Source organism: Cercospora kikuchii (assembly GCF_019650295.1).
Source record: "Cercospora kikuchii DNA, contig_00009, whole genome shotgun sequence".
Taxonomy (NCBI): domain Eukaryota; kingdom Fungi; phylum Ascomycota; class Dothideomycetes; order Mycosphaerellales; family Mycosphaerellaceae; genus Cercospora; species Cercospora kikuchii.
In genome coordinates, this window is record NW_025408590.1 from 1,392,863 (window position 1) to 1,415,367 (window position 22,505).

Consider the following 22,505-nt stretch of genomic DNA (forward strand, 5'->3'; position numbering starts at 1 on the left):
TGTTTGCTTGCCGGCACTATCGAGCACGAAATGTCGCCTGATTTGGTCTGCCTAGTATGAGAGCTAGGTGGTGCCTGTAGGCCACTGTACATCAATGTGTATGATTATCTGCTTCTCAAACTTTGAAAGCTGCCCCTTCAAATGTGAGTGCGAGCTCATCAAACGGGTGCCAAAGATGATGTGCTTGCGATATCGGAAGCAAAGCTCGTCACACCTTGCGGGCCAATTGCATGTTCGCTTTTTCGCAAGCAGATACTCACAGTCATTGCCACACACCCTCTTCGAGTGCACACGCTGTTGAAGTGGACAGCTGAACATGGGATCGATACCTTCGGAACGCCGCTTCAAGGCTGACAGTGTTTGCATAATAGGCGCTGGTCCCAGTGGGCTGGCAGCAGCGAAGTAGGCTTCACGAGATTTTTGACTCCCACGCCTTTGTAGTATGGTTGACGATAAGGTAGGTATCTGATCGCAGAAAAAGCATTCTCCAAGATTGTCATCTACGAGCAGCGTTCGAAGACAGGTGGGCTATGGAATTATTTGCCCTGTAACGAGGGCTCTGCAAAAGTCCCTGTACCACAAACAAATCCTCATGCTGGACATGCTGAGCCGGTCTGGGGACAAGTCGGGCACGATGGCAATGTGAGCGAAGAACCGGACTTCGTCTCACCGGTCTACGAACGGCTCGAAACGAACATTCCTCGAGGGCTGATGGGCTTTTCCGATCTCGACTGGGACCAAGATCGTCAACTCTTCCCCAAGCACGAAGACGTCTTGAACTACCTCCAAACTTACGGCAAAGACGTCTCACACCTCATCAAATTCCGCACCCAAGTCCTCCACGTCCGCCTCCGCCCCGACGAAAAATGGACAGTCACCACAGCGCCCATCTCACAATCCAACAGTCCCCAAGAACCCACCCAAGAAACCTTCGACGCCGTCATCTGCGCCAACGGCCACTACGAAGTCCCCTACATCCCTCAAGTCCCCGGCATCTCCACCTTCCACAAAAATCACCCAAACATAATCTCCCACTCAAAATTCTACCGCAAACCAGAAGCCTACACCAACAAAAAGGTCATCATCGTCGGAAACTCCGCTTCAGGAATCGACATCGGCTCCCAAATCGAACGCGTCTGCAAACTTCCTCTCATCATCTCCCAAAAATCCGAATCCTACCTCAATGTCGAAGGCTCGAAACCAAGTCAAATCTCAAAACCAGAAATCATCTCATACATCCCCTCAAACCGCACTGTGAAATTCTCCGACGGAACGATCGAAAAAGATATCGATCATGTGGTATATTGCACAGGATACTTTTATTCTTATCCGTTTTTGGAGAGTCTGGATCCACCGATAATCACAACCGGCGAAAGAGTCCAAAATACCTACCAACACCTCTTCTACGCTCCACAACCGACACTCTCTTTTCTAGTCCTGAATCAAAAAGTCATTCCGTTCCCGATGGCGGAAGTCCAATCCGCCGTCATCGCTCGCGTTCTTTCCGGTCGATTAACCCTACCTTCGTTACACGAAATGAAAGCCTGGGAGGAGGGAGTGGAGAAAGAAATGGGAACGGGAAGAAATTTCCATGTTTTGAAGTTTCCAAAGGATGCGGAGCAGATCAATGCCTTGAGTGATTGGGCACGAAGCGCTGATGGAGAGGAGGGTGATGATGTTGGGATTGGTAAAAAGCCGCCGAGGTGGGGAGAAAAGGAGTTTTATACGAGAGAGAGGTTTCCGAATATTAAGAGTGCGTTTAATGCGTTGGGGGAAGGGAGGTATCAGGTGAGGAGGTTGGAGGAGGTGGGGTTTGATTTTGAGAAGTGGAGGGCGGAGGAGGAAGGGAAGCGGGAGTAGGAGGTAGAGGCAAGCATAGACTTTGTTGAATAGAAGTTCCTCCTCATACAAGTTATAGAGCAGAATCAATCGCACGTTAGATCTGAGAGCTTGTTCAGCGAAAGGTAACCACTGGACTGTTCGGCAGCTCCGGGGCTGAGGTGGATGAGAGTCGTTTGGCAGAGTTGGCGAAGGCTCAACAATGTATTGCGTGCTATGTTTCGTCTATGCAACTGTACATGTCATGAATTAAGCTAGTCATATCGAGGCAAAAAGTCTCATCTCACAACACTGTTCTTTCTCGATGCTGTGGGTGTACCACGAGGCGTGACACGAGTCTCGCCAAAGAATCTGTAACACAGAAATTAGTACATCTGGTTGGGCAGGCAATACTCATGGGGAGAACTTACCTCTGCGATTGCGAATAGGAGCGCTCGTTGAGTCCAGGACGGCCACCTGCCGTGACACTGGCATTTCGAGAGCCCGGCATGTAGCTCAATCGTCTTCCGCCAGTGCCGCCATTATCCACGCTCTCTCTCCTAACGGCAGCCAATTGTTGTGCGAATGGAGACCTCTTCCGCAGCGTAGGACCCTTCCAGTAGATCACGTAGACTGCTGCCACGAGCAGGAACGAGATGCAGAAGAGTATTGTGCTCGCGTATTCCAAGTTATTCGGAGGACTAATATTCTCGAAGAATGGCGTAGCGGGAACTGTCAATACACCGGCCAGGAAGTCTCGTGCCCATCCGTTGCCACCAGTGGCAGATGCGGAATATGGGCCATACGCGCAAATCATGTAGTCGATGGTCGCCATATAGATCGCGTAGTTGGCGATGCCCACGATTGCAGCAAAGATCATGGAGCCGATCCAATGAACTGGTGGTCCTTGAATAGTCCAAGCGAAGCCAATGAGACCAATGGGTAGGCAGGGCGCCAGATAAAGCAGCAGCCATAGTCTTGACTCGTATTGCGCGCGCTCATCATCTGGCTTAGCCTGGCGTTCTTTGATGTTGCGTCGGATGGCGGGAATGAAGAAGAGCCAGGCGAGAACGTAGCCCACACCGATCGGGATAAAGGACAATCCGACCTGTACGGTGGTGAAATGCCATTGGTCGTATACCAGTGCAAAAGACTGAATGAACATGAAGATGAGCGCATCGGAGAAGCCAGAGAGCAGGGAGAGTACGAGCACGATGGGCTCCGTCAGGAACATCTTGAACGGGCGGATCCAGGTGATCAAAATCTCCTTTGCAGAGAATCTCTCTTTGAACGGCACCAGTTCGTCCGGTCCCCACACGTTCGCATCTGGGTTCTCCTTTCTCCGCTTCTTCGCGATGCGGTTCATCATGATGGTCGTTCGTGTTTCCGGCACTGTGGCTGCGTGAAGAAGCTGGACGGCGCCACCAAAGATGAGCTGAATCCAGATGGACCACCTCCAATCTAGGTAAGCCTCGCTGAATCCGCCAACGATCGGGCCAAGAATCGAACCGCCGACTGAAGAGAAGACGACAAACGCTACGGCGTACTGCTGATTGTCTGACTCCCACATGTCTGCAATCATACCCAATGTGACGGAGCCTCCTGCAGAGGACAGACCGCCGAGGGCACGACCGACCATGATGGTGGCGAAGTTGGGAGCGAGGGCGACAGGAAGTTGCCAGATGTTGACCAGGAACAACGACAGCTGGAGAATGGGCCAGCGTCCGAATTCTTCAGACCACGGTGCCCACAGCTCACAGCCAAAGGCGTAGAGAACGAGGAAGATCATGGCACCACATCGAGCAGCTTGCGCGCTGACGCCGAACTCCTCGCTGATGCCGGGAATGGCGTTGGAGTAGAGCGAGGTGTTGAAGTTCATAGAGACCTGGACAATGAAGATGACACTGAGGATGTACCACTTCTTCCACGACGGGAAGCAGAAGCCCAGCTCCTGATAGCAGTCCTCCTCTGTCAGTTCGTACTTGTCATATGTGCCGAGCTGTTCGAGCTTTTCGCCATTGCGGTTCGCGCTGTGGTCCTGGGGGTTGTCGACATGATCGGGATCGGAGGTGGTCTTGTCGGAATGCTGATCATCGTCGTTCTCGCGGTGTAGCTTCTCGTTGGCGTGATCCAGGTCAGCCTGGTTGATGACGGCGGGCGCGTCGTCGGTGAAGTGCGTGTTCTTGGGCATGCTGGGCGACGCGCTGTGGCGAGATATGAGATGCTGTGCTATGCTGTGCCCTCGACAGCTGCTCCACGATCACATCACAGCACGGTGGGCGGGGGCACGCGAGCAGTATATAAAGGGTGTCCATGTCTGGCAGCGCGACGCCGCTGATCGGCAGTGACGGCGACGTGCGTGTGGAAGGAATGATGGGGCCACACACATGGAGAGTGGAGGAGGGCAATGACGCTCCACAGCAGCGCCAACGGGGATCGCTCGCTCCTGCTGCCACCGCAAAGCTTGCAAAGCCTGCCAAGCCCGTGCTTAGTTGCGTTCTTGGTGCGCTTGACTGCGCGAAGGTCGACATTGTTCGTGTGCTCTCCGTGTCTCCACCGCCTCCCGACGACGTGACTGACGTCGACTGGTGGGCCAAAATCACTCTATCAGCCATAGCGAGTGGCGGCAACGGCCAGCGGACAGAGGACCGAATGGCATTGAAAGTGCTACGGGTGGGTCGGCAGAGAGTTTGCACCACGCCCGATCGCAACTGTGATCTCATCCGCTCCTCATCGTCGATTTTGCTGGTTCATGTGCCACCTGCGCTGCAACGCTCGCGAAGGATGCCGCGCCGGCCTGATCATGCACACCCTTCTCGCGATGCCAACAACGCTGGTAACCGAGCAGAGATGCGCAAAATTGGCATCGATGAGCCAAGCATTGGTGGCGTCGGTTGGCATTGAGAGAACCGCTGGGCGGCGTTGCTGAGAGGATGTGCTTTGGAGAAGACAAGGCTATCCTCGCTCATCACGGCCATCAATTCACGAGGCACGGAATCCTGTCACTAGACTCCCACCCACATATTAGCCCATATGTTCAGGAAGATACCTTCAGTCCAAGAAGAAGAAGAGGAACGAGAGGAGGAGGTAGGCCTTCAACATGGTGTGCCTGAAGCAACAGCACTACCCACTAGCTATGAATCGTTCGTTCCATGCGAGTCTGCTTCAGAAGAGAACACGCCCGAGAAAATGAGATGTCTCCGCGACGGATTCTTATCACAACTCCTTGCTTGAACGACGGAATGGCCCGAATGGAACACTTGTCGCAGAGTCGAGGAATGCGGACTATTGCCATTCGAGTGCTGCCCTGGATAGCGCGCTGCATCTGGCACCACTCAACACGCCGCTGAACAAGATGCGGCCTCATCTGAAGACGTTTGGTATAGTAATCCTGACTACGCTGATCTTTCTGCTGCTGGCATCCCACTCATACACCGCCATCTCGCAATACCTGGAACGCCAACGACAGGACGTGCTGCTGCGTGAGAGCCTTGCAAAGCAAAATAAGCAACTCCAGGCATCTCTACAGCAAGCACAAGATGAAGCTGATTCCATGACCAAGGCTGCCGCTGCTGTGACAGAATCAGAGAGGAGCAAATTCGCCTACGCCTTCTACGCCACTACCGACGAATACGCATGTGGAGTGCTTGTCAATTTACGCCGCCTCGAAGACTTAAAGGCTCGCTATCCCGTACATGTCCTTATTTCACCCGCCGTCTCAGGAGAGTATGTGACGGCACTCACAGCAGCAGGTGCTCGTACACACATCGAGACTCCTCCACCTCTTCCTGGCGGAGGAGTCGGCTACTATGCGGATTGTCTGTTGAAGCTCTTGGCCTTCAAGCTTCATCGTATCAGCCCGGGCTTGGAGCGTGTGCTTGCATTCGACTCTGACCAGCTTATCATGCAAAACCTAGACCAACTCTTCACCGGCCTCCCCATTGGCAGTATTAGCGCCCCACGAGCTTACTGGATTGCCAAGGACTTCCTCGCCAGCACCTTCATGATGATTGACCTGTCCGATCGATTGTGGAATGCAGTCAGCACAGCCGTCGCTGAGGCTGGCATGAACGAATTCGATATGGACATCATCAACAAATTGCTAGGTAATTCAGACTTTTGGTGAGAAGGATGAACTTAATCTGACTGATTGTAGGCGGCGAAGTAACCATGTTGAGTGAGTCCAGTCACCGCGCAATCTCCATGACCTGACTGAACGTTTGGTAGGCGGCTCATATATCACGCTCAACAGTCACTGGTACTATTTCCTGAAAAGGACAATCTTGGGCTGAAGCTAATGAAAGCTTCGCCTCGCAGGGAAGACTGGAATTTACCATCGTGGTATCATTCGGACTCTGCGCAGAGGCTCAACTGGACGACGATCAACAAGGTGAATGAAATGTCCAAAGCCGTTGCGGATGAGAGGCGTCGAGGCGCGCCAGACCCGATTGTTATGCCACGCCTCCGCCGCGACCAGACTTCGCCGGAGAGTCGACCGCAGCTCGAATCTGACGTGACTCACCCCTCAGACACAATCATGGACAGCGACTTCGTCGATCAGCACGTTTCTTCTGGGCCACGCTTTCCCGAACATCACCCTCTCTGGCAAGAGCTGTATTTGCTACAGTCAGCAGCAGCTGTGATCCACTTCTCAGCAGTTGGAAAGCCGTGGACTGTGTCGAACGATCTCTTGCGCTCGGAACGGCCTGATGCACATCCTCTACTGGGCGAGCAATTCCTAATGTGGGGCAGGACTGCAGACAGCGTCTGTCCAGCCTATGGTAGTCCTGACAGTTATGAGTAATGCTGTACTGATGGATCCAGATGGTTCGAAACTAATTCTTTCCCGATCATTACACTCCACATCTAAGCTCGCATTCAGAGTCTTGCTTTGGCTGCGTCGATTGCTGCAACGATGCCAGCTCTCACTTCCTCCACAATTTCTGCAGCAGGTTGTTCCACCTTGACAAGACCGACCCCTGTGCCCGCCCAAGTCGCCGCTCTGCCAGCTTTGAGCTCACTCGAGTAGCCTGCGGTGTCGGTACGCATCGCTTCCGCATGACGTTTCCGTATATCCTCGATGCCAACCCCTTCATTATGATCAATAAAGCTCGCGTTCCTGATACTTCTCCCATCATACAACACAGGCCACCTATTTGGCCCTCGCAGCTCATCAAACACTTTACTCCGCACAGTACTCTGCCCTCCATCAGTAGCAGCCAGAACAGCAGCACGATACTCCGGATGCATATGCGTCTCCGGCGCAGAAAGAAATCTCGTACCCAAAACCACTCCGTGAGCTCCCAGCGTAAAAGCCGCAGCAGCACCACGTCCATCCGCTATACCGCCAGCTGCAACTACAGGTATATCATAACCATTTTTCGCCAAATTATCAATCACCTCCGGAAGCAACGAAACAATACTCGCCCCCCTCTCCCAACCATGTCCACCAGCATCGATCCCTTGAATACACAAAACATCCGGCCTCCCCTCTTCCTCCCTCACAACCTCTAAACTCGCCGTTACAGAACTCACTTGCACAAAAATCTTCGATTTCGGCAACACTTCCCTTATCGCTTTGATCCATTCCGCATAATCTGATAACTCATGACTAGCGAACAGCCAAACTACAGCTGGTTTGAACTGTTTCAATACGGGTAACGCAGCTTCTTTTTTTGTAACAAATGATAGAAGTCCTACGCCAATTGGTAAGAGATCATCGTTCGAGGTGCGGGTTAGTGCTTGTTCGACTTTGGAGAGTTCGAGTGAGAGGTCTTGCATGTCGTCTGTTGCGCCGATTTGGCCGAGGCCGCCGGCTTTTGTTACGGCGATTGCGAGGGAGGATTTTGCGAAGCCGCCCATCTGTTATGTTTGTTAGCTGGGATCTTGAGGAATCGGATGTAGGATATGTAAAGTGAAGTGCCGAGGTTAGATAGATGTTGTTGGTGTTGAGTGTGACTTACTGGAGCGTTGATGATGAGGGGAGTTTGGGTCCATGGGAACCATTTTTGGAAAGACATTGTTTGGATTCTTGATTTGGGGCTGTAGTTGATTATGAGGAATGGAAGAGGTTGTTTAGCTGAACTTGTTGAAGGTCAAGCTGAGGATCATCCAGAGTCTTGGCGCTGACAACTTCGACTGACGTGCGTCCTGCCGATCATCAATCTTCTTTCGATGGCGGGCATCTCTGCAGCTCATCCTCTGGGATTTAGCAGAGTCACTGAGCTGCTGCAGGCGCTGTCAAATGCATTGTCGGCGGAGATGCAATCCCTTCGCACATTGTAATTTGAACCCAGGCTGGATTTGGCACCGCAACCCAGACGGTGGAGAAGGAACGACTGACGCGGCCGGAAAGGGGCCAAGTGCATCAATCACATCACATCAAGCTCCATCCTAAGATTCTCTCCTTTCGCAATGCACAATGGGCTTGATCCGCGACAAACATCGATACCATGTGCTTACTCATGACGATGCTTCCTCCGAGGCACTGGGAGGCGAGGAGCATGCCTCGCGTATATCCACGAGATGGACTTCGCGCTGGATCTATATGATCGTGGCCCTGGCTGCTATTGTGCTCTGCAGCATACTCGCCTGGTTTGTGTTTTCTTCATTTCCGCAAGGACGATCATACCGGCCAGGACCTCTAAAATTCACCAAAGAAGGCACATTTCAGATCGCTGTCTTTGCAGATCTGCATTTTGGGGAGAGTACGTAGCGACACAGGAAGCCCATGTCGATGAAGCTCACATTTTGATAGATGCGTGGGATCAATGGGGACCACAGGTGAGCTTTCAAGAGAATCAGACTATACTTCACGCTGACAACTTTCAGCAAGATCTGAATACTGAAAGGATCATGGGCGACATACTGGATGCCGAATCACAACAATTGTGAGTGGCAAGACATTCAGCACCGGGGCCATGATATTTTCTGACTTTCTCCTACCAGATGTGTACTGAATGGCGATCTGATCACGGGCGACAACAGCTATTTCCACAATAGTTCCGAATACATTGACCGGATCGTGAAGCCAATCGTCCAGAGAGGACTGCCCTTCGCTTCAGCGTATGGAAACCACGACTCGGCTTTCAATCTATCACGAGAGCAGATCTTCGAACGGGAGCATCGATATCAGGAATCTCTCACTGCGAAAATGGTAGCGGGAAGAGATGCCGGCGTCTCAAATTATTACCTAGAAGCCTTCCCGCACGATGGAGGTGACATTCCCTCGTTGCTACTTTGGTTCTTCGACAGTCGCGGTGGCTTCTACTACCAAGAAAGGGACGATGAAGGTCAACCGATCGGGCAGCCCAATTGGATTGATCAAACCGTGGTGGACTGGTTCATCAAGACCAACGAGGAGTTAGGATCCAGGTACAACAAAACGATTCCATCGTTGGCCTTTGTTCACATCCCCACCAACGCGAGTGCAGCTCTGCAGACAGAAGTGGGCGTTGACCGCCATCGCCAACCAGGAATCAACGATGACTATATTCTTTCACCTCAAGCTCAAGGCTGGTGTCCTGATGGCAAGCAATCTTGTCCCTATGGCGGTCAAGACGTACCATTCATGCAGACAATCGCATCGACACCTGGCTTGATGGCCCTATTCAGCGGCCACGATCACGGAGATACTTGGTGCTATAAATGGAAAGGTCTAATTCCCGGCATGACTATCAAAGGCAGTGGAGTCAATCTCTGCTTCAATCAGCATTCTGGATACGGTGGCTATGGGAGCTGGGAGCGAGGAGCGAGACAGATACTGGTGAGGGAAGAGGATTTGAAATCGCTCACTGTGGAAACTTGGATTCGTTTGGAAAGTGGGAAGGTCGTAGGAGCTGTGACGCTGAATTCGACGTATGGCGAGGACATGTATCCTGCGACACCGAACACTAAGTCGCACTGTCCAACTTGCGACTATACGATCATTTCGGCTATGCCGGGAACTGAGGATGTTCCGTCTTGAGGCTAGCTGCATTTCTTCACAAATAGGCCTACAGGAATCTGCTACATTCATCAGCTGCGAGACTTGGTCGCTCGCGTCTCTTTGAGCCCGAACTGCGCACATTGCGTGGCCTTTCTCTGCCTGCACGGTGTTAGAAACTCGCTTCGTTGCTGAAGGAGACCCCCACTACGAATAGTGCTGAACATTGAATTTCATGCCGCACTACGAAAGGCATAGAAATCGAAGATCATGCAATCTCAAGGTGAGCCAGTCGTATCTGGCACAGCAGAGACTGGCTCACCCTTCCCCGTATCAGCAACAGAAGCCTTGTTGCTATCCGCCTCAGCTTGCAACTGCGCCTGCAGCTCAATAAACTCCTTCGCCTTCTTTCTCCGCTCCTCCTCAGCACGCTGTCTTTCCGCTTCAGCAGCATCCACTTTCGACTTCCACTTCGCCCTCGCCTCAGTCAGAGCGTCCGACGCCGCCAAAATATCATGACGATTCCACTGCTCTTGCGGTACCATTACCAAGTCCTTCAATATCTTCACCTTACTCGATATCGACTGCAAATCTTGATCTTCCACGCCCCCTTGACCGAATCCTCCCTCAAGTAAATCCTTCTCACCTCCAAAAATTGCCTCATGCGCAGAATTCAACATCACCTTCTGCGCATCCGCAATAGCGGACACAAGTGGTTGCGTAGCCTCTTCTAATTTACTCGCCAACTCCGTCATAGCGTTCAAATCATTCGACCTCTCACCATCATTGACCAAACTCTTCAACTCCTCTTTCTGCTTCTCAATCGCCTCCCGATGATCCGATCCCAACCTTTCCCCGTAATCTTTCAACCTTTGCTCGACTTTCACGATCAATTCCTGAACTTTCAATCTCTTACTCGCCGCTTCTTCTTTCTTCGCTTTTCGTAGAGAACTCTGCTCTGCCCAGAAATCTCGTGCTTCTTGAGGATACGAAGTGGATTTTAATGGGACTTCCCAGTCGTCGAGATGTTGTTCCGCACGGTTTAGCCAGTGAATCATGCGTTCTTCTCGGTTCGGTATACCGGCGAAGTGGACCAGAAAGTCACCTCTTCGGAGCTGGAATGGGGCGAGAGTCTCGTTATGTTCACCCTGGTATGCATTAAACCAGCGTTGCGGCGCTTGCACGATATGCGGTGAAAATGTCGGGTGATGGAGGAGATTATCCATTGCAGATTGATCGCGAAAAACGAGCTCGTCGGTAGGTCTGTAATGTCTATAAGACACAATTGCTGAAAAGAGGTTTACGGCCCATTGATTGACTCGTACGGGGAAGACACCATTGTTGAGTCCGTTCCAGTCGTTGGAATAGACAAGATGAATATCTTCGAATTCCGAGTCTGGTGGTGGGAGGAAGACGTCGATTGGGATGTGGGGGTTGAGGAGTACTGTGTCTGCGTCGACCCAGAGGAGCCATTCTAAGCGTTCGCTTTCGGGTTTTGCGAGTTCGCGGAGGAGGAGGCTGAGGATGTAAGCTGGTTTGGACCAGACGTCGTCTAGAAGTTGCTGACGCAGGATGTGTAGTCGGTAGCCGTGCTCTCGGTCATGTCTTTCGTGTGTTCGGATGGCGCGTTCCCAGGCACTGTTGCCGTAGAACAAGATTGTACATTTTCCAATGCGAGTTCTTGCACCCAAGCGCTCTTCTTCCGACAAGCCGTCGAGGACGTGCTCTCCTGGTGATATCGCTGCAGTGTTGGTCGGCTGGTTCTGCTGGGTGGCCGTCGCGTTGGCCGCTTTGCTGGGCGCCTGGAGGTGCGGTCTGTGGTATGGGTTCAAAGAATGCAGTTTATCCTTCACCGCACTGTGCAATTCCGCCAATGCACCACCAATGGTAGGCGACTTCTCCAGATCCAAGGTAAGGTCTTCCGGTTGGTCTTCTGGTAGACTATTACCTATAACTCCTGCCGGCAGCTCGAGCTTATTCAGTCCAGTGCCGAAACCGCTTGGGTCATCCAAGACACTTCCAGGAGAAGCATGGTATGTTTGATCGATGTCTGCGAAGTTGTCATTGTTCGATGAGTCCAGGCTCGATGTCACCATCCACCCCATCATTACGCATCCCACACCGACCATCAGGAATTTGAGCCTGCTCTTCGATAACATGGCGCCACGCGTGCGGCTTGGTCGGAGCCATTGTGGGATGTTGCTCGGTAGAATAGGCGAAAGAGGCGACGAAGGCGTCGAGTCGTGATAGGATCTTTCTCTCGATGGGCTACGTGACGGCATCTTTTCAATTGTTAACGAAGTTTCGGGATCCTCATTTGTTGTCCCTTGGACCCCTCGGACCAGCCAGAAATGGTTCTCGATTCAGCAGAATTTTGGTGAAGCCGATGCTGTTCGAACAAGACTTCCGCGTACCCTGTGAGTGAGGCTCGAGCTCGAGCTACGTGTTTACATACCAGTAGACCGACATAGCTGACGCAAGGGCTTGCAGCCCTGGCACGGGCCCTTCGCGTCCCCATCAGCTTGCGTTCTAGATGCAGCCTTACGTTCGCGCACATCACTCTATCTCAATAACAGAAGATATTTCTGGATCGCGCGACCCGCCCTCCGTCGAAGCTATGATGAAGCCATTTCCTCTCTCCTCACGTGCTTAGAACAGCTTCAAGGTCACTGCGTTGCGCAAGGATCCATTTCCACCCGTGGATACAGGAATTTCTGGAGAGAGTCGCGTCAATGATGCTGTTGGCGCTCTCAGTGGAGGAGGTAGTCCTAGCACCATCGTCAGACGCTAGGAGGTAATGCAGGTACGAAGGAGGAGGAGACGCACGCCAGGCGATCTGTGTGAGACATTGTATGTGCCTTGCTTGGCCAGCACCCTGAAGATCGGATGCGCATCATGATGAATATGTCGATCTTGCCACGACACATGAACACGTTGGACTATTCCGCCAAGTCCAATTCCATGAATCTCTCATCCGGCCGCCGAAACTTCTTCGCCTGTCGCAGCGTGTCGAAGCGAAGGACCGCCTCCCACGTAGACCAGTTGGGGTACCACGGGTTTTGATACAGCACTGAATCTTGAAGCAGCCAAGCTCGACCATTTTCGTATTCTATTGGTGGTTGCGTCAGCAGCATACCCCTCCATGACGAGTCTGGATAGCGATCAAGTTGCGTAGGCCGTTCGGTGTCGACGAAAAGTAGATAGTGCCATGGGTTCTCCAATGTTGGCATAACCCACGGGTCGCATGTGTATGGAATAGGCCGAAAGAAAAGGTACTGCTGAATGAGCTCGCTCTCTTCGACTACACGTCGCCATTGGCGACAAACGCGCTGCACTCTGCACAGCAGATTGTCAGGTGGCAGGTGAAGTAAAATTTCCTCGGCCAGTTCGGGAACATTAAATGTTCTCGCGCAGGCGGATGGCGTTGATTCGGGGACAGGTGGAGAAGGCAACTTCTCGCAGTCGTGAGTTTGCTCCAATGCAAGGTTCGCACAGTCGAGTCGTCGCTTGGGTGCAGGCTCCGCATCAGGCAACATCATGTCGTAGTGTGCTTCGGTCAAGCCAGCCTCGAGATGGTGACGTTTGAAAGTCATTTTGCGATGCTTGAAATGAAGAACGGAGGTTGCAATTGGTTTGCGAGCCCAGATGAGTTTCAGTTTGCGATGTCGAAGCAGAGAGTGGCGCCTGCTGCCAGAGCGGAATCAAATGGACCAAGCTGTCGCCGCTGGCCTAACCTCACCTCACTTCGCCATAGCCGCGCCTCACCTTATCCCCAGTCAGGCATTGGAAAGCATCGCTTCCTCTGCGATGACAGCGCTCCCACTATGAGATAGCTTGCCCGCGGACGCTATCTGAGATATGACTACCTTCTGCCGTGTACGTGGTCGAAACACCTACGGACGCCATGATGCAACGCGCTGCGAAGGCCAATAGTGACTCAGTGATCGCGCCGACGCGTAAAGTGATGGCCACATTCAGGGAACACACGTTTTGCCTCCGTGTGCCCGCTCATTGTGCAAAACGAGAGGAGGTGCGGTGGTGAGAGCAGAAGCGAGTGGGGACTTCTCGAAGCTTTCATCCATCCCGGCGCGCGCCAACATCACCGCGCGCGGCGGAGAGCTCTCACCTCCGCACTCCTGTCACCCGCCGTCAAACACACATCGACCACCATCTCGCCCACCATGGCAACCCTTCTGGCCCCTCGCATCACATGTCTACGGACCCTCACCGCACCTCGAAGATCCACTCCCGCCCTCCTCTCCGCCGCCTTCACCACCTCCGCGGCCCAACCCTCCAAACACACCCGAACCCAACAACCATGGACACAACGCCCAACAACACGCTTCACATCTCCCCTCACACATAACTCAAAACTCTCTCGTCGAACCAACTCAACCTCCTCACAACCGCAACAATCGCAACAAGAAGTCCCAGACCACATCCTTACCTGGAACCGCTTCTTCGACCTCCGCCGAAAGCGACGATGGATCAACCTAGGCTGCAGCGTCTTAACCGCCTTCGGCACCGTAGGCCTCGTCGCACCAATGCTAGCAGAGCAAGACTTTGATACCTGGGGAGCACAAATTTCCGGCCTGGATCCCATCATCGTGCTCGGAATCAGTACATTTGCCATTGCGGCTGGAGGATGGCTGATGGGGCCCACGGTGGGAAATTTGGGATTTGGGATGTGGGCGAGTAGACGTGGGTGGAAAGCGGGGATTGCAGAGGTAAGTTGATGATGGGTTCGGAAGGGTGACAATGTGAGAGTTTTGTGACTGACTGAGACTTGTGTAAACAGAAAGAAAAGAGCTTCTACGCTCGTATCAAACGCTATCGCGCCGATGCTTCTGCGAGTAGCCCTCAGAATCCTATTCCGGATTATTACGGCGAGAAGATTGGTAGCGTGCAGGCATACAGGAGGTGGTTGAAGGATCAGAAAGCTTTCAATCTGAAGAAGAATAAGAATATGCTCTGAGGTTGGACGTGATCATGTTTCTGAACAACAATGTGGTCAGAAGAGAACGAATGGAGGGCATGAAAAGGGCTGCATATGATTACAGATGTGGTGTTCAGCGTAAGGCGTTACGGGCGCAGGGACAGTCCACAGTTGCTACCATGAGTCTGCCCGAGTGTATAGACGTTCCGCGCAGAATGTGGGAAGCTGGCAGCTCGTACACTCTGCAAGATGAGCCGGACTCAAAATGTACTTTTTCTCATGTATAACATCTAGCATTCCACTCACGGAGGCAGATATATCGTCTAGTCACGCCCAGCACGAGATGCAAACGTTCACACCATTCGACCTTCTAGTGGTTGTATCTCAGTGCGATAGGGCGAGGAGGTTTTTGAATACCGTTCGAGTCTCGGTTCCTGTGGTGGTAGAGTCTCTTGGCCTCAAAAATAATTGCCGACTAGCCTTCTTCTATCGGCGATCGCTGTTACCTCTTCGCGCAGCACTGGAGGGTTTCGTCGTGTCTGTCGTGCCCTTCTGGCTCAAAATTTTGCATCTCTCCACTTCAATTAACGTCATTTAAAGGCATGCCGAGACTAAGCGCAACGTGTGGCGATTCCGGGTTCGATGAGCATTGTTCTTCCGAGGGACACGACCCATCGCGAACATATTAGCATACCGAGGGCGGCTCAAGGTTCAGCCAGATGTCTATCGGCCGGTCTCCTCCACAATGCACCATCGCCGCGTCAGCATATGCCTGTTCAGAAATCAGCGAACCCTTCGCCGATCGATCATGAATATCGCAGTATGTGCTTGCCTCGTGTGTCCACCTACGAGTGGGTCGTGACCGAGATGTTCCCTGGCGGCAGGCTGGCAGGTCTTAGACCCTCGACCACTATTGGTGGTACCTTGCGTCTGATCGAACGGAGTGCACGGCGAGACTCCATCGCCTTCGCCGCCTATCAATCTATCAAATTAGAAGTGCCGCCGTGCTTGCTACCCACTTGCGCCACCCATATGTTGCCGCAAGGCGCCAAGCGGTTCTTGGACAAGCACAGTGCAAGGATGAAGAGTGGAGAGATCGACATGCGGCATGTTGATAATGCTTGCTGCAGGATGCATCCAACCGAAGCAAAGCTAGCAGCTTCTTGAAGGTCCTGGAGGCGGTCTGTTCTCCGACTGGAAGACTGGGAAATTTGAGCTGGTTGCAGCGGTGAAGGATAGGAGGCACAGTGGCACAAAGCTGACTCGCGTGTGTAGAGCTGCCAACTGCGGTGGGCGGATCGCTCGCGTGCGGAGTGCGGTGACTATGCGTCAGTGGCGACTGCAATAGCTTAAACGGACTTACTGGAGGGACATTTGGGATCTGTGATGAGACTCCCGTGACCCCATCTTGGACACTGCTAGTAGATTGGGCCGAGCTCTTTCTAGGTCATCTTGTCGTGCTTGCGTGTTGTGTGAGCTTGACCAGAATCGACGAGAGTGCTGGCGTGTGATGATGAAGAGGAATTGCTACACAAGGACTCGAGTGTGAGATCACAGCGATTCTGACTAGTACATCGGTCAGCCAACCCACAGATGTACTTCCCTTTTTTGGTGATATGCACCTGCAAATATTGCCTGCTCTTTCCTCCCCTGCGAACGTATGCAGGACTTGCAGTTTCACGCTCTTCCAGAAGTTCATTGCACGAGAAGGACACGAGTGTGCGCAGGCCCGTCGCTCAAGTCGGTGCCGATACCTAATGCCGCCTCACTCGTCCGACACGGTGTTTATTAGCTTCAATGTAAGGGGTTGTCAAGGAATAGTACGGCACTCTAGCTTGCACCAAAATGCCAGCACCGGCACGGCGAAGGCCTGGTCTTGTAGGCGTTTGTGGTTGTTTGAAAGTCATCACATGCAATGCCTGCGATCCGACACGATCACATGCGGTTGTGAGCTGCCCGGTCCGGAAATAATAAAGTTGTGGCCGAAGATGAGCGGCCAAGCGAAGCAAGACGTCAACGCGTTCTTGATTTGAGATTGGTGCAAGATTGAGTTCGCAGATCCTCTGTAATCCGACAGCGCTCGCCCGATTTCTTTGTAGACGGAATAGAACGGCGAACAGGTAGTCGATTGCGCAGGAAGGGCAATCTGAACGGAGGGCTAAGAGCACAGCCTGTCCGGTCCCGGGGTCCACTAGTAGTGGTGAGAGGAGTGAGAAAGAGCTTCATGCTCTGAGCGAGCAGCATTCGGGCCGTCTCTGTTGGGCTATTCGCGATGGTGAAGGCCATTCTCAGCCCCGACTGATCCATCTCGCAGACCGTTGCATAGCAGACGTCCTGTGAGGGCTATCCGTACAGGTGTGGAGTGGACGGCTGCTCACGCGATGCCGCTCATGCGGTGATGCGGTGGACAGAAGGCGATGGGCAGTGGCAGTGGCAGTGGCAGTGGCATGTGCCGGAAGCAGCCGCCGCCAGTTCTGCAGGCGCTCCCCGCCATCGCGTGCAAAGACCATCTGTGTTGCTGGCAGCAGCTGCACGACGCGACGTTGTGAGATGCACAGATGACGGACGAGCGAAGCATTCCTGTGTCACCACACGCGTCCGTGGGCGCCCAAGTACCGTGTGGCGCAGGCAGGCCAGGCAGTCCCTCGATCCCAGCACAGTGGAAGCTATGGCGGCCGCGACAGCGGAGATGATCAGAAGCGCGCCACCACGTTGTCTGCAGACGCGCGCGCGGGCACGCAATCGAGCCTTCTCGTGGACTCCGAGCGGGCCATTGGCGAGTCGCGCTGGGATCGGGAGCCGCTCCGCCGCTGCGCGCCACCGCAGCTGCCGGAGATTCCCTCAGCGCGGCACTCCCTCGTCCACGCACATACGCTCGCCAAATCATCCTTCCCCATCCGACGCCGTCAAGCAGCGTCATCGACCACGCCGTCCCGCGCCAGCGCGCCGAGGCACATGCACTGACGAGCCACTCCACTGCCATCTGCATCTGCCAGACGCCCGGCCAGCGCCTCGCGTGAGTGTCCGGCTGTGTCCCTACATGGCATGCCGCCCTGGTCAATGCTAGCGCCAGTGGCAATTCTCATCCACGAAGCCAACGCAGCTGGGCACTTGGTGTAACCCACGCAGCCTGGGTGGCGAATGCTGGCCTGGCACGAGACTGGAGCCCTCCTGCCGTGCCCGAAGCTCGTCGAGAGGCCTGACCACGATGCGAAGCCTGCACCAGCGACGTCCAGATGCGAAGGTTTGCCCCTGCGCCGGTTTCTGGCCGAGCGTGCCAACTTCTCGCGGACAAGCATCGTCTCGCTGGTGCATCGCCTGCAGAAGCCTCTGCACTGTCTGCCTGCAGCACTGGGTGGCGCATGGCGAGCCGGCCGCTGAGCTGGGCTGCGTTCCGTCGACCACAGGGCACGACCGTCAAATCCCTCTTTAAGGTTCTAGATCGCAGGTCCGCCTAAAGCACAATGCAGCCTCCTGCTCGCACTTGCACCCTCGACCTCTTCTTCCTCGACTCGTCATTGGTCCGTCACGACACTGCTTGCCCCGTCGAGCCTTCTTTAACTAAACGTTGTGGCTTCCTTCCTGTTTGGCCGTCTCTTCTTCGTGACCCGTCTTTCTCCACGGCCGGACCACAACCATGGGAGACATGCATCCTCACAACACATCGCAGGAAGGAGAGCGGCTACCGAATCAACAGAGCACATCGCACCCGTCGATGCACCAGCAGAGCAGGTTTGCCGTGGCCCGCTGCCCACGGGCTCAAGTACATCAAGTTGACTCGTAGCTGCAGTGCACCTTTCCATTCTCAATTCGAATATCTCACTCAAAACCAGAACCAGCCCTCCATCGTTTCTGGCTCGCCTAGTATGAATACATATGGCCAGCAATCGTTTGATATGGGCGCACTGGCTGCATCGCTGCCGCAGAACTTGCAACCCGGCGTGACGCAGCGTCCATATGGCGCCCCCGATGCTTCCCACAACGTATCTGCTTCGAGCCCCTATGCATCTCAGCAAGCCATGTTCACACAGCCGCGCGGTCCCACGTTCGACCCAGCCTTGTTGGCCAGAGCGCAGCAACAACAGCAGTATCTCAATGCCCACTACGGTGCTCCAGGTCCCATGCAGCGGCCTCAGCAGCTCGCCATGCAAGGGCAATTGGCATACTCCCCGATCGACCCCTACGGATATGGCATGGCTCCATCGCAATACTCGCCAATCGATCCGCGTTTTGTGACCCAGAACTCGTTTTCGATGGGGGCGACGCACGCGGATATGAGTACATTCAAATCCTGGCAATTGCATGTGTGATCGCTACTGACCTCGACACAGCACAATTCAACCCTCGACCGATCGACACTGCCCCAGTTCCGAATTATCCTCGAGGACCACCCCGAAAGCCGAAGCAATCTGGCCATGCGCTGTGGGTGGGCAATCTCCCTCCTGCCGCGGCTGTTATCGACCTGAAGGACCATTTCTCACGAGACGCAACGAATGACATTGAGAGCGTGTTTTTGATAGCGAAGAGCAATTGTGCGTTCGTCAACTATCGCACTGAGGCAGCGTGCGTCGCAGCGATGAACCGCTTCCACGATTCCCGTTTTCACGGCGTGCGGTTGGTGTGCCGGCTCCGTCGAGGCACCGCTTCGACCGCTGCGACCCCGACCGACACAGTGTCCGAATCTCAACCCGCAGCTCAGACACCGCCTGCTAGTGGAACAGTCGATGGTGATTCAGCAGGACCGACAATAGCTCGCAGCCACTCCGAGCAGAGTTCACCGTCTCCAGACGTAACGGACGAAGCAGGGGGCCCGCCTCAGTCAGATGAGAAGGTGCCGGAGAAGTACTACATCGTGAAGAGCCTGACGTCTCAAGACCTGGAGGCTAGTGTCAGGAATGGGGTGTGGGCAACTCAATCTCACAACGAGAAAACACTGAATCGAGCTTTTGGTCAGGCGGATAACGTGTACTTGATATTCTCTGCCAACAAATCCGGAGAATACTTTGGGTACGCTCGTATGGGGTCTGCGATAGAGGGCGAGCCGGTCAATCTCTCCTCGTCCTCGAAGCAGGAGGATGCTACTCAAACCAGCGATTCGGACGGGTCGCCGCAGTCCATCCATACGCCAGCGACAGCAACAGCACCCAAAGGCCGGATCATTGACGATTCTGCTCGGGGGACTATTTTCTGGGAGGCAGACCACGGCGAAAGTGAGAATGGCACCGAGCCGAAAGATGCGAGTGCGTCGGACCACTGGGGGAAACAATTCAAGATCGAGTGGCTATCGACCAGCAAATTGCCATTTTACCGGACGAGGGGTCTGCGAAATCCATGGAACGCCAACAGGGAAGTCAAAATTGCACGAGACGGCACCGAACTGGAGCCAAGCGTGGGCAAGAGGCTGGTGCAAATGTTCCACCGCCCCCAGCAGCCACCTCAGCCTGGAGCCATCATGCCAGGAGGTATGCAATTCTCTCAATAGCATCGCGAGGAGCGCATTCGACTCGTTTCGGGGCGGCATGCTTGGCGGACGACGACGAATGACCAGAGTACATGTTCCTACCGTTAGGGCATCGCATGGAATCACGACATGATGGCAAATCTGGTGTTGTAATTTCCGGAATGTGTTCAGCAAAGCATCTGCATTTCGATCTTTAATGCCAGCGTCTCGTTATATGAAGCGGCTTGTAAAGCGCATGGTCGCAGCCTGTCTTCGTTGTATATTACCAAAATCTTGACGATCGACTTATTAATGAGGCGGACCAATTCATCATAATGAAGCATCATCTCGGAGCTGATAACTTTTTTTTTGCAGCGACTTGTGATCCTGCTTCGCGGACTGGCCTACGCGCGTGGCCGGCTGGATCGATTTTACGCCATATGCAAAAGTGGGAATCGCAGTGCGATGACTTGGCCCCGCGCTAACTGCGAAGAGAACGGGGCTGCGGCTTTGCAGCAGACAAATTGTGGCGTCGAGTTTCGCTGGTCGACTACTGCTAGTGTGAGGATAGGACAGTTCAAGGGTCTTGGAAACCGGGCAGTCAGGAACGACAGGCGCCAACAAGCGAAGGGCGGACCCGAGACACGAAGTCTGATGAGTGCGAATGCGAGCGTCTAACGCAACGGTGACTGGACGAATCGCATGGGACGGAGAAGTGCGCAGTGCAAGTGCAAGAGAAAGATGGTTGAGAGTGCCGAGTAGTGGTCGCTGCTCATCATAGATCGACGTAGGAGGCAGGTTTTCCTTGCAGAACTGTGCGCTGGAAAGTATGGACTAACTAGCATCGGCGCGAAGCCCTCGATTCGTTTGATGATTCTCGATGGTTCTGCACAGCCTCATCAGCCCTATGGATTTAGGGACACTTTTCAGCATGCTAGCGAGTGGTGCTGCCCTGGCTTGGAACCGCGAGATGACGAGCCGTCCACGCATGTCATGGTGGATGCCAAGGCCCGTGCTTCAACTCTGGTGACGATTTTGCATTTGGAATACAGCCTTGCAAGCTTGCACGTTGGGGCAACTGCCGAACAGGTGCGGCCGCTGGGGAAGTGCAATGGGAGCTGGTGGTAGTATCCGTATGACACATCTGCAAGTTTGTCTGCTAGATGCACTCGAGCATTTTCTTCGCGCATCGTATGTCTGTGTGTGGACCTCGTGCAGGATATCTCAAGCATTCGGTGCCGAAGCTAGACAGACAACTAGGAAGTAAGCAAGATCGAATAGAGACCTATTCGTCTGACATGTCGGAAGACTCCTCCCAATCCACCTGACGATCTTTCACCGCTTGGTCGATCTGACTCAACGTTGCTGTCCAGGCTTGTGCGAGGGAGATGTGACATTGCTCAGAAAGTTCCTCGTTGGCCTTCTTTTGTCGGAGAAGCTCTTGCAAGCGCTTGATCTTGGGACGTTGCATGGCACGACTGGGAAGTTGTCAGTTTCTGAGGCATATGCTGCATTTGGAGATCAAGGATTTGGATACGTACAGTCTCTCATTGCTTCTAGTTTGAGCTGCTTGTAGCTTGTTGGTTGCTTGCTCGAGACGACAGGTGCGGATATGTTCGATTTCCTTCTCGCGCTTTTCTCTGTGGGCCTTGGCCTGGTGGCAGTTGAGTGATGTCCGAAGGGCATTTCACGTGAGGTGAAGGAAAGGAAATGTCAATGCAGCATATCTCGTGCATCCCTACCTGCTGTTTCGACTTCTTGATGGCAAGAGTCAAGGTGGTGGTGTCGATCTGCTGCGACTGAGACTGCGACGGCTCAGAGGCTGCGTCAGAGCTGTCGTGGCGTTGCATGACCGCTGCTGCTTGCTTCGACTTTGTTTTCGCCATTTGTGAAAAGATGGCGGAAGTGAGTGTAGCAGCGGCGTGAACCTGAACTGGGGTGGGTGGGGGCGGTGCGAAGCGCGACGCGACAAACGCGCGCGATCACGTGTGCGAAACCCCAGCATCGAATGCTCATCCATGGAACCTACACAAAGTGCCGCAATACATGATGGAATGCATGACGAGAGCTCGACGCTGTGGGCAATCTGCGCTCAGCAGGATACATTCCTTGGGTCAACTAGAGGGCGCGGCAAAAATGAGCAGCATTAACAGGTGCTCGAACGAACACTGTCTCCCACTGGCCAGTGAAACCGAAACTAGAACTCGTATTTGCAGCAACGCCTCGTACTGGGCGTCTGACCAAGGGACTTGTGTATTGCTCCGTTTCTCGTCTCTCCGCGTTCTTCAGCGTCTCTGGGGCATCGGAAAACATGGAATGAGACAAAACAGGCAGAGAAACGCTGCGACAAGAAGTGCGGGAGTGTATGTATTTTGAGATTCCATTTC

General features: G+C 53.7%; 10 protein-coding genes across 11 annotated transcripts; 5 read left to right on the forward strand and 5 right to left on the reverse strand.

The window, feature by feature from the left end:
* Window positions 1–316: 316 nt before the first annotated feature.
* Window positions 317–1,860, forward strand: CKM354_001266200 (uncharacterized protein; the record flags this gene model as incomplete). The annotated part of the gene is made up of 2 exons (XM_044808185.1): window positions 317–402; window positions 462–1,860. 2 exons carry the CDS (start codon window positions 317–319, stop codon window positions 1,858–1,860), a joined length of 1,485 nt encoding a protein of 494 aa, XP_044664120.1.
* Window positions 1,861–2,117: 257 nt separating this feature from the next.
* Window positions 2,118–4,009, reverse strand: CKM354_001266300 (uncharacterized protein; the record flags this gene model as incomplete). The annotated part of the gene is made up of 2 exons (XM_044808186.1): window positions 2,118–2,190; window positions 2,250–4,009. 2 exons carry the CDS (start codon window positions 4,007–4,009, stop codon window positions 2,118–2,120), a joined length of 1,833 nt encoding a protein of 610 aa, XP_044664121.1.
* A 1,164-nt stretch (window positions 4,010–5,173) lies between these two features.
* Window positions 5,174–6,622, forward strand: CKM354_001266400 (uncharacterized protein; the record flags this gene model as incomplete). The annotated part of the gene is made up of 4 exons (XM_044808187.1): window positions 5,174–5,924; window positions 5,975–5,995; window positions 6,046–6,076; window positions 6,136–6,622. 4 exons carry the CDS (start codon window positions 5,174–5,176, stop codon window positions 6,620–6,622), a joined length of 1,290 nt encoding a protein of 429 aa, XP_044664122.1.
* Window positions 6,623–6,696: 74 nt separating this feature from the next.
* CKM354_001266500 (uncharacterized protein) lies at window positions 6,697–7,838 on the reverse strand (the record flags this gene model as incomplete). Its single annotated transcript, XM_044808188.1, has 2 exons — window positions 6,697–7,680; window positions 7,782–7,838. 2 exons carry the CDS (start codon window positions 7,836–7,838, stop codon window positions 6,697–6,699), a joined length of 1,041 nt encoding a protein of 346 aa, XP_044664123.1.
* A 401-nt stretch (window positions 7,839–8,239) lies between these two features.
* On the forward strand, window positions 8,240–9,784 carry CKM354_001266600 (uncharacterized protein; the record flags this gene model as incomplete). The annotated part of the gene is made up of 4 exons (XM_044808189.1): window positions 8,240–8,525; window positions 8,576–8,601; window positions 8,650–8,708; window positions 8,767–9,784. 4 exons carry the CDS (start codon window positions 8,240–8,242, stop codon window positions 9,782–9,784), a joined length of 1,389 nt encoding a protein of 462 aa, XP_044664124.1.
* Window positions 9,785–10,020: 236 nt separating this feature from the next.
* On the reverse strand, window positions 10,021–12,024 carry CKM354_001266700 (uncharacterized protein; the record flags this gene model as incomplete). Its single annotated transcript, XM_044808190.1, has 1 exon — window positions 10,021–12,024. One exon carries the CDS (start codon window positions 12,022–12,024, stop codon window positions 10,021–10,023), a length of 2,004 nt encoding a protein of 667 aa, XP_044664125.1.
* A 657-nt stretch (window positions 12,025–12,681) lies between these two features.
* Window positions 12,682–13,335, reverse strand: CKM354_001266800 (uncharacterized protein; the record flags this gene model as incomplete). The annotated part of the gene is made up of 1 exon (XM_044808191.1): window positions 12,682–13,335. The coding sequence occupies one exon, from the start codon at window positions 13,333–13,335 to the stop codon at window positions 12,682–12,684; it is 654 nt and encodes a 217-aa protein (XP_044664126.1).
* A 588-nt stretch (window positions 13,336–13,923) lies between these two features.
* On the forward strand, window positions 13,924–14,717 carry CKM354_001266900 (uncharacterized protein; the record flags this gene model as incomplete). Its single annotated transcript, XM_044808192.1, has 2 exons — window positions 13,924–14,469; window positions 14,541–14,717. The coding sequence occupies 2 exons, from the start codon at window positions 13,924–13,926 to the stop codon at window positions 14,715–14,717; spliced, it is 723 nt and encodes a 240-aa protein (XP_044664127.1).
* Window positions 14,718–18,315: 3,598 nt separating this feature from the next.
* On the forward strand, window positions 18,316–20,160 carry CKM354_001267000 (uncharacterized protein; the record flags this gene model as incomplete). Of its 2 annotated transcripts, none has more annotated exons than XM_044808193.1 (3): window positions 18,316–18,410; window positions 18,463–18,956; window positions 19,010–20,160. In XM_044808193.1, the coding sequence occupies 3 exons, from the start codon at window positions 18,316–18,318 to the stop codon at window positions 20,158–20,160; spliced, it is 1,740 nt and encodes a 579-aa protein (XP_044664128.1). The 2 variants fall into 2 exon arrangements, with proteins under 2 accessions (XP_044664128.1, XP_044664129.1); XM_044808194.1 differs by having other exon boundaries at window positions 18,469–18,956.
* A 1,243-nt stretch (window positions 20,161–21,403) lies between these two features.
* CKM354_001267100 (uncharacterized protein) lies at window positions 21,404–22,004 on the reverse strand (the record flags this gene model as incomplete). Its single annotated transcript, XM_044808195.1, has 3 exons — window positions 21,404–21,596; window positions 21,660–21,772; window positions 21,861–22,004. The coding sequence occupies 3 exons, from the start codon at window positions 22,002–22,004 to the stop codon at window positions 21,404–21,406; spliced, it is 450 nt and encodes a 149-aa protein (XP_044664130.1).
* Window positions 22,005–22,505: the final 501 nt, after the last annotated feature.